The following is a 10224-nucleotide window of genomic DNA, read 5'->3' as shown; positions in this document are numbered from 1 at the left end:
ATGAAAATAAAGCAAGACCAGGAAACAGAGAGGGACAGACTGTGATGGGCAAATGGGCCACTGATATTGGTTGTCAAGGAATGCTACTCTGGAAAAAGGACAGTTGAGCAGAAAGAAAGTCAGCCACATTGCTGCCTATGGGAAGAACTTTTCAGGCTTGGAAAATAGCAAGGGCAAAGGCCCCTCAAATAGGATCCTGTTTGGTCTGTTTGAAAAACAGCAAGAATGCCAGTGTGGCTAGAACACAGTGACGGAGGGAGAGAATGATAGTGGCTGAATATGAAAAGGTAGGTTGGGGTCCTATCATGTAGACTTACTGACCATGATATGGCCTTAAGATTTTATTCTAAAATGATGAGAAGGCATTAAAGGACAGAGAGTGACATCATGTTAGTGGACAGTGTATTTGATTGGTTACAGGTGAATTCCTCTAAGGAGTTAAAAGAGAAGAGTGAAAATAATAAAGATTAACTTTATCTACTTCATATTTTGTCTGGCAGCCAGTCTTAGCTTCAAAAAAAGCAGAGGATGAAAGACCTATAGGGACTATTACCTACTCATAGTTTTATTCAGCATCCCCTGCCTAACAACAAGGCTTCTTAATTTTTTCAATCTCATTAAGACCCTCTTGGAATTTTCCCAAGAGGAATAAGCATTCTTTTTTTGGGCGGGGAGGAAGTTTTTTTTTTTTTTTTTTTTTTTTTTTTTTTTTTGGAGACAGAATCTTTTTTTTTTGCCCTCGGTAGAGTGCTGTGACATTACAGCTCATAGCAACCTCCAACTCTTGGTATTAAGTGATTCTCTTGCCTCAGCCTCCCAAATAGCTATGACTACAGTCACCTGCCACAATTCCTGGCTATTTTTTTGATGCAGTTGTTATTGTTTAGCTAGCCTGAGCCAGGTTCATACCCACTACCCTCAGTGTATGTAGGTGGCACTGTGACCACTGTGCTGTGGGCCCCAAGCCTTTTTCCTTTTTTTTGGAGAAAAGAGTCTCACTCCATTGCCCTGGGTAGAGTGCCATGGCATGGTAGCTCACAGCAACCCCAAACTTGTAGGTTTCAGCAATCCTCTTCCCTCAGCCTCCAAAATAGCTAGGATGACAGTCACCTGCCACACAATGCTTAATTTTTCTATTTTTGGCAGGGACAGGGTCTTGCTCTTGCTGTTGGTCAGGCTGTTCTTAACTCCTGAGCTCAAGGGATCCACCCACCTTGGCCTCCTGGAGTGCTACAATTACAGGCATGAGCCACTGCACTCATCCCAGATGTTTCTTTCTAATGAAATGACCATTACAATTCCAAAGTTCTGAAGTGGCCTACAAACCACAGAACAATAATTTTTTAGGCTCCTGCTTGAAACTAAGTGTCAGCAAACTGCTGGGCTTTATTCAAGGCCAACCACGTGGAGGACATTCTGGCAGTGCAGAGGGAAGGAGTGGGGAATGGTGAGATGGGCTCAGGGGTCTGTGAGAGTCTGAAGTGGCCTCTGTGGGAACTGGGGAAGGATGTTGGCCTGGCCAGAAGCCTCAGGCAGTGAGTTTCAGGGAAGGTCAAGAGTCAAATCTATGAAGTGTAGAACATAGATGTTTTGGTACAATAATCAAGTAAATGAGGTGAAAGCTATGTTGATTAGACTAATGTAACCATGTCAGATTGTATAAAAAAAATCAGCACATTGTACCCCACATATGCAAAAATGTATTCATGATCTATGTGTATTTGACGTAATAAAATAAAAAAATAAAAAAACAAATTGTATATGAAATCAGCACATTGTACCCCATAAATGCATTAATGTATACAGTTATGATTTAATAAAAAAAATAAATAAATGATATTAAGGCAAAGTCAAAAAATAAAACAATAAAAAAATTTCAAAAAACACTGGTTTGAGTAAGACTTGGTAATCATGATTTGACACAGTAAGAAAACGTCTAGGGGATTGTGGATGTTGATGTGAGTGGGCAGGAAAGCATTGGAGAGGGGTTCTGTGTGTCTGGAACAGGGATGTGAAACATTTGGACAGAGTAAGTGGCTCCTAACATCACAGAAATACCAGAGCAAAGAAAGAGGGGCTCTTGGATCTAGAAGGCCTTCCAGAATCTAAGTTACAATTGCGAATCTTTCACTTAACCACTCACTCACCAATCAAAGGAGGAAAAAGTAATCAATTAGAGATAGGAAATAAAATTACTTTAGTGTGCTACTTTTCATTCTGAAAGGTCATTACAGTATCGTTTGTGAAATGCAACACAGAAAGACACCACTGGACAGCCATGTTTTAGGGATCTCTGAGATGAGGGCTCCTACCAGTCTGGCCGGGCAGTCTGGAGGGGCCCAGCTGGGCGGCGGGTGGTGGGAAGTGCAGATCAGCCAGGCTCAGGCAGGCAGCACCCAGCAGAGACCAGGCCACCCCAGCACCGGTCTTCAGAGGGTACGAGGGTCCCAGCATTTCTACATCCCAAAAGCAACATGTCAACCATTTCTTTAGTTCTCTTCCACTGTCTTCTGAACAAGGCCTGTGAACCCCCTTCCAGTTTCCTAAAGAGCTTGCAGAGCATAGAAAGGAGGAGTGAGAGCTGCAAGCCCAGCTGCAGTTAGTAAAAGTGGCTGAGGGGACCAAGGTGTTCGTTCTTACACCTAGCCAGGCTCTTCCCCCATCCCTGAGAAACTAGGGGTGAGTGCCTCTGGGAAACCCAGCCAGGTCTGATGAGAAGGTCCTTTTGGTGAAGTTAGAACTCCCAAGTGGGCTTCTCTGAACTCTCCAGGGATGAAACATTCTGCCAGGGCCAATTCTCTGCAGGGTTGCTGATTCCTATTTCCACCCATCTTGATAGTCATGGAAAAGCAGGCCACTTGAAGTGCAGGGAGCACAGCGCTGGCCTGAGTTGTGGGCCAGTCACCTGTTAGGTAGGCCTTAGCCTTGCCAACAGGAGCAGCTTGGAAAACAGTACTTGTAGCCCCTGCTTCATTCTGCCTCCCACAGCAACAGCCACCTCCAGCTGATGCAGGAAGGAGCTTCATTTCAGGGAGTGTTTCTAACGTCTGTCACAGGGTAGGTCACGGCAGATGGCTTGTCCTTTTTCTGTCATCACCAGATCCTCCTTTTTGTTTTTGTTGGTTATTTTTTTTTTTTCATATCTTCCTTCTTGGTGTTGACACAGGGGTCCAAACACTAACACCTCTTACATTTTCACAAGGCCCGTAAACTGGGAGGGTCTGGGCATGTTGATTTTTTCTGCAGCACCGTAGAATAGTGGGGAAGTTGCAGGTCTTAGTCTGGGAAGGCTGGGGCATGAAATATTTTGCTGGAGGTAGTCCTTTGAGCCATTCTCAGAGTATTTTCTTCTCTCTCCCAGCTACTCTTAGCATTGGGGGTGGAGGGCAATTTCTCTGAGGCTTTGGAGGTCTAGACCATGTGTGATCAGGGCAGTGGCACAGGACCCAGCTGGGGAAGAAGGGGGTGTGAGCATGTGGGAGGGCCCTAAGCTTCATCCAACAAGTATCCAGGAACCCCCCTTGCCCCATCAGAAGAAATGCCCCTCACAGATCCTGCATGTGTCCTCAGGCACTGTCACGCTGTAGCCCACGGTTCTTGGGTCTGTGAAGATCTTGTGGTCATTGCCACCTGGCATGGTTTTGTCTCCAAAGATATAAATGGTCTTATAACCATCATTTTCCAGGTGTGTCAGGCAATACCTCTTGTTGCATCCATCAGGAATGACATCAAAGCTGATCTGGCCTCCTATGGAAAATGTGAGGCCTTTTCCTGCAAATTCTTTCCGTAGATCAGCTACAAATTTTTGTCTTATAGTTTCTTTTTTATTGACTTCATAGAACTCAATGCGTTCTTCCTGGCTACAGCTCCTACTAATAGGGGACACAATTAACATCCCATTGTGGAATTCAATGAAAGTACCCCTCTTCTTCTTGAGTTTAATTGTTTTTTCGCTGTTGGGGATTCATTGAGGATTCAAGAAACCAGGTTACGCTGATTGCATTTTTTAGGTAAAGTCCCTCTTATGATAATGTCTTGCCCCTAAAAGGTTTGTCACACAACAAGACCTGACCCCCTTCCCTCCTTCCCTCTCTCTGCTCTTCCTTCCCCCACCACTTCCTCCTTCTTTCTCTCTCTGCCCTCTCCTTCCCCTGCCCCCACTGTGTCATTAATTGTCAATAATTGTCCTCATATCAAAATTGAATACATAGGAGTCATGCTTCTCATTCTTGTGATGCTTTACTAGAATAATGTGTTCCACTTCCATCCAGGTTAATACAAAGGCTGTAAAGCCTCCGTTTTTTAAATGCCTGAATAGTATTCCATTGTGTACATATACCACAGCTTGTGAATCCATTCCTGGGTTGGTGGGCATTTAGGCTGTTTCCACATTTTGATGATTGTAAATTGAGCTGCAATAAATATTTTACTGCAAGTGTCCTTATGATAAAAGAATTTAGGATTTTTTTCCTTCTGGGTAAATGCCCAGTAATTGGATTGCAGGATCAAATGGGAGGTCTAGCTTGAGTTCTTTGAGGGTTCTCCAAACTTCCTTCCAATTGTATTAGTTTGCAGTCCCACCAGTAGTGTGTAAAAGTGTTCCCTTCTTTCCACATCCATGCCAGTATCTGCAGTTTTGAGATTTTGTGGTGTGGGCCATTCTTGCTGGGGTTAGATGGTATCTCAGGGTGGTTTTGATTTGCGTTTCTCTAATAATTAGGTATGATGAGCATTTTTTCATATGTTTGTTAGCCATTCATTTGTCTTCTTTAGAGAAGGTTCTATTCATGTCTCTTGCCCATTGATATATAGGATTGTTGGCTTTTTTCATGTGGATTAATTTGAGTTCTCTATAGATCCTAGTTATCAAGCTTTTGTCTGATTCAAAATATGCAAATATTCTTTTCCACTGTGCAGGTTGTCTATCTGCTTTGGTTGTTGTCTCCTTAGCTGTACAGAAGATTTTCAGTTTACTTAAGTTCCATTTGTTTATTTTTGTTATTGTTGCAATTTCCAAGGCAGTCTTCTTCATGAAGTCTTTCTCCAGGCTGATATCTTCCCGTGTTTTTCCTATGCATTCTTTGAGGATTTTTATCATTTCATGCCTTAAATTTAAGTCCTTTATCCATCTTGAATCAATTTTTGTGAGTGGAGAAAGGTGTGGGTCCAGTTTCAGTTTTTTACATGTAGATATCCAGTTCTCTCAACACCATTTATTGAATAGGGAGTCTTTTCCCCCAGGTATGCTCCTGTTTGGTTTATCAAAGATTAGGTGGTTGTAAGATGTTAGTTTCATTTCCTGGTTTTCTATTCAATTCCAAATGTCTATGTCTCTATTTTTGTGCCAGTACCGTGCTGTCTTGACCACTATGGCTTTGTAGTACAGCCTAAAATTTATTATGCTGATGCCCACAGCTTTGTTTTTATTACTAATAAATGCCTTAGCTATATGGGTTTTTTTCTGGTTCCATACAAAACACAGAATCATTTTTTCCAAGTCTTGAAAGTATGACATTGGTATTTTAATAGGGATAGCACTGAATTGGTAGATTGCTTTGGGAAGTATAGACTTTTTTTTTTTTTTTTTTTTTTTTTGAGATGGAGCCTCAAGCTATCCCCCTGGGTAGAGTGCCATGGCATCACGCTCACAGCAACCTCCAACTCCTGGGCTCAAGCGAGTCTCCTGCCTCTGCCTCCCAAGTAGCTGGGACCACAGGCGCCCGCCACAACGCCTGGCCATTTTTTTGGTTGCAGCCATCATTGTTGTTTGGCGGGCCCGGGCTGGGGATTCGAACCCGCCACCTTAGGTGTATGTGGCTGGCGCCTTAGCCGCTTGAGCCACAGGCACCGAGCCGGAAGTATAGACATTTTAACAGATTCTTCCCAGCCATGAGCATGGTATGTTCTTCCATTTGTTAATATTCTCTACTATTTCCTTTCTTAGGGTTTTATAATTTTCTTTATAGAGGTCCTTCATCTTTTTTGTTAGGTATATTCCTAGGTATTTCATTTTCTTTATGGTGAATGGAGTTGTGTTCTTAATTAGCCTCTCATCTTCGCTGTTGTTGGCGTATACAAAGGCTACTGACTTGTGGACATTAATTTTACATCCTGAGACATTACTGTATGTTTTGATGACTTCCAGGAGTCTTGTCGTTGAGTCTTTGGGGTTCTCTAAGATCATATCATCAACAAAGAGGGAGAGTTTGACCTCCTCTGCAACCATTTGGTTGCCATTTATTTCCTTGTCTTGCCTAATTGTATTGGCTAAAACTTCCAGCACTAGGTTGAAGAATAATAGTGACAGAGGAAGGACAACCTTGTCTGGTTCCAGTTCTAAGTGGAAAAGCTTTCAGTTTTACTCCATTCAGTAAAAGATTAGCTGTGCATTTGTCATAGATAGCTTCGATCAGTTCAACAAATGTGCCATGTGTGCCTACATTCTTCAGTTTTCTAATTAGAAAAGGATGCTGGATTTTATTGAATGCTTTTTCTGCATCTATTGAGAGGACCATAAGGTCTTTGTTTTTGCTTCTGTTAATACAGTGAATAACGTTTATGGACTTGTGTATGTTAAACTAGCCTTGCATTCCTGGGATGAAACCTACTTGCTCATGATGTATGATTTTTTTGATGATAAGCTGTAATCTATTGGCTAGGATTTTGTTGAAAATTTTTGCATCTATATTCATTAGTGAAATTGGTCAGAAATTCTCCTTTTTAGTTGTGTTTTTTCCTGGTTTTGGTATCAGGGTGATATTTGCTTCATAGAACGTGTCGAGGAAGATTCCTTCCTCCTCAATTTTTGGGAATAATTTCTACAGTATAAGAATAAGCTCTTCTTTGAAGGTTTGATAGAATTCTGTGTAAAGCTATCTGGATGAGGGCATTTTTTTGTTGGCAGATTTGTTATTGTTTCTTTGATCTCAGTGCTTACTTGAAATTGGTCTGTTCAGGAGCTCTATTTCTTCCTGGCTAAGTCTAGGGAGAGGGTGTGATTCCAAATATTAATCCATTTCCTTCACATTATCAAATTTCTGGGCATAGAGTTTCTGGTAGTATTTAGAGATGATCTCTTGTATCTCTGTGTCATCAGTTATTTCCCCTTTATCATTTTTTACTGAGATTACTAGAGATTTTACTTTTCTATTTCCAGTTAGTCTGGCCAAGGGCTTATCTATTTTATTTATTTTTTCAAAAAACCAACTCCTTGTTTCATTAATTTTCTGAATGATTCTTTTGTTTTCAATTTCATTGATCTCTGATTTAGTTTTGGATATTTCTTTTCTTCTGCTGAGTTTAGACTTAGATTGTTCTTCTTTTTCCAATTCCATAAGGTGGCTTGTGAGTTTGTTGATGTGCTCTCTTACTGTTTTTCGAATGTAGGCATCTAAAGCAGTAAATTTTCCTCTCAGAACTGCCTTTGCAGTATCCCACACGTTTTGGTAGCTTGAGTCTAGGAGTTTAATTTTTGCGATGTACCTTATACCGCAGTTGATTAAATCTTGGATTAGAGCCTCACCCAGGTGACTCTGAATATTCTGTTTACACAAGAGCTTGTCATCTTTGTATGCTACCATTCCATTTTCTGGAAACGCATAATCATATTTCTCAACCACTGCCATGGAGCTGTCATGGTCCCATCTACGTAAAAAGAGGCAGAGTGCTGGGGCTGGTGCCGCCATGATCATGGTTTCTGCCTGCATCTCAGGAATAAGCATTCTTAGATATGGGAGCAATCAGCAGACATGACAGCTCCCAAATTACCAGAGATGCAATAGCCAGATTTTCCCACACACTAAGCCAGCTTTACAAACCCACAAGCCCACAGGCCAGGCAGGGAGTACAAATTAGTGAAGTTGGCCCAGGGAGTCTGATGGCAGCCACTGGCAACTCCTGTCAGCTGTCACCATGAGGCAATATGGCACTGGGGGTCAGATATTGAAGAGAAGCAGGAAATCCAAATAATACTGTTTTTTTGAGTAATGGCAAGTAATTTTAAATGTTTTAACACATTGCACAGGCTATAAATAATGTGCTTATGGCCCAGACCAACCTATAGCCTTCATGTTGTTATTTCTGATGTTAAATGGCCTACCTCCCAAAACAGCCCTCCACCATTCCTAAGAATATTTGTGCAGAAAATTGGCACTGATATCTTTCTGTCTCCCACACATCTTCCAGAGGGAATTATACTTCATTGACAATCTGAGTATCTAGGAACCTTTTAGTGACTTTTCAATTTTAGGTTTAATGTACCTTGACCATTTAAAAAGCCTTTTAAAAAATGTTCCTGGATTTGGTGGAAACTTCTGGATTGGGTGTATTTTATTTAGCATGTAAGTATTGATCAGTTTTTCAACATACTGCTAACCCTAAAGAATATTGTATCTTTATTAAGCAAGTTGATATACAGAGTAAGAAACAGCAACAGTATCACTGATTTACAAGGCAGTAATCCACTAAAAAAATTATGCTTGTTGTATTTCAATTGTGGAGAATGAAGAAAAGAAAAGCAAATACAGAATATTTTGATTAAAGGTTGTGTTGCATGTTCTAAAATGATCCATTTAAATATCTGTAATACTGAGAAATTGTATGCATGCAGGGTTTCTTTTTTTTTTTTTTGCAGTCCTAAAAATGTTCCATATTTACACCTTCATTTTAGTTTCTTTTCCTGCTTCCTGTTTCAAAGAAAAGAGAAGTTTATTTTTTTCTTTATTAAATCATAACCGTTTATATGCTGACAGATCTTATGATGCGACACTCATTCATTCACTAAATATCATGGCCTTTAAGGTGGAGCTGCAGACTCCTAGATAGGTTTGGGGGAAATCTGAGGGAGATCACTTAATCCTAGCTGTCATCAGAGAAAACATCCTTCAAACATGTGTGGTTGGGATCAGGTGGTTTGCTAAGTTAAAATGAATCCTCCCTGAGTCCCTGTAAGGTCCTATATGTCCCTAAAAGGATATTGAAAGGTTCTCTTTTCCTGGCATGAGGAACAGACCTATTGGGGTCCATTTTTATGAACAGGGCTGGGCTGCCCAACTTCTAAGTCTGGATATGTGTTCCAGTTCCTATTAGCTGGAGCTTCACTAACATTTATTGAAGCTCTGAAACTATGGTTGCTACAGAAACAAACCAAACAGATGAGAAGTTAATATTCTTAGACAAGATAATTAAATAATTTGAGAGTAATTATCCACATCAAATGAAGATATTGGGTGAAATGCACACTGTGGATTTCTTTTCAACATAATACTTGGTAGCAGATACAGTAGTTTAATGTCCTGTAAAAAAAAGTTTTTCAGCTTTTTTGAATTAGAAGCATAACAAGCACAAGGATTTTTGTTATGATATAAAACTTTTGTTTTCAAGTTAAATAATTGACTAAATTGCCTTCATGCACCAAAAAAAAAAAATTAAACAACTGACATTGAAAGATCGATATAATTTTCTCTTCTGTTATAAACACAACCTTGATCCTGCAATTCCTCTACTAGATATATACCCAGATGATCAAAAATCATTTTACAACAAAGACATTTCAACCAGAATGTTTACTGCAGCCCAATTCATAATTCCCAAGTCATGGAAGCAGCCCAAATGCCTATCAACTCATGAATGGATTAACAAATTGTGGCATATGTATACCATGGAATACTATGCAGCCATAAAAAGATGGAGACTTCATATCTTTTATGTTTACCTGGATGGAGCTAGAATATATTCTTCTTAGTAAAGTATCTAATATACTCAAAACTACTATGAAATAATCACCTATACATTCACGTGAATGGTAAAACATAACTATGTTCCAGAAAGAAGGAGGGAATAGGAGGGAGAGGGGAGGGGGAGGGCATGAGGAGGGAGGGTATTTGGTGGGACCTCAGCTAATGTGCATAATGCAATGGTACATTTCAAAACTATTCAGAATAGAGTATAAATGTCTTACGACAACAAATAAGTGAGGTAATGGTTATGCTAATCAGTTGGATATAGGCATTCCACATTGTATATCAAATCAGTACATTGTACTCCATAAATGCATCCATGTACATGACGCTGGAATACAAAGAAAATCCTGTATTTTCACAAAATTCTATTCATGGGACACAGATAAAAGTGGCCATCTTTTGTCATGCCCTTCACAGAACAGATACGGGACTGATACATGGCACATTCTCTAAAATAGAACTCAAATACTTTTGCACACAGATG

The 10224-nt window shown here is 40.3% G+C and overlaps 1 protein-coding gene and 1 non-coding gene across 2 annotated transcripts; both read right to left on the bottom strand.

Moving 5' to 3' along the window:
* Positions 1–1265: 1265 nt before the first annotated feature.
* Positions 1266–1400, bottom strand: LOC111722487. Its single transcript, XR_002771283.1, has one exon. It is a non-coding gene; the product is annotated as a small nucleolar RNA SNORA2/SNORA34 family (small nucleolar RNA).
* Positions 1401–3529: 2129 nt separating this feature from the next.
* On the bottom strand, positions 3530–7685 carry LOC100965918 (phosphomannomutase 2-like). Its single transcript, XM_003802840.1, has 2 exons — positions 7440–7685; positions 3530–3931 (listed from the first exon to the last, which is right to left on the bottom strand). Exons 1-2 carry the CDS (start codon positions 7683–7685, stop codon positions 3530–3532), a joined length of 648 nt encoding a protein of 215 aa, XP_003802888.1.
* Between the last annotated feature and the right edge of the window lie 2539 nt (positions 7686–10224).

The sequence above is a fragment of the Otolemur garnettii genome, unplaced genomic scaffold (genome assembly GCF_000181295.1).
Source record: "Otolemur garnettii isolate 467f Iridium unplaced genomic scaffold, OtoGar3 scaffold00262, whole genome shotgun sequence".
NCBI classification, from domain to species: domain Eukaryota; kingdom Metazoa; phylum Chordata; class Mammalia; order Primates; family Galagidae; genus Otolemur; species Otolemur garnettii.
Note: the sequence above shows the minus strand (reverse complement) of the source record. Positions and strands in the feature narration are given on the sequence as shown.

Coding starts and splice junctions, on each gene's coding strand:
- LOC100965918 (XM_003802840.1), bottom strand. CDS start 7,685: ATGGCGGCACCAGCCCCAGCACTCTGCCTCTTTTTACGTAGATGGGAC. Junction 3,932..7,439: donor TAGACTCAAGCTACCAAAAC/GTGTGGGATACT, acceptor ATTAAACTCAAG/AAGAAGAGGGGTACTTTCAT.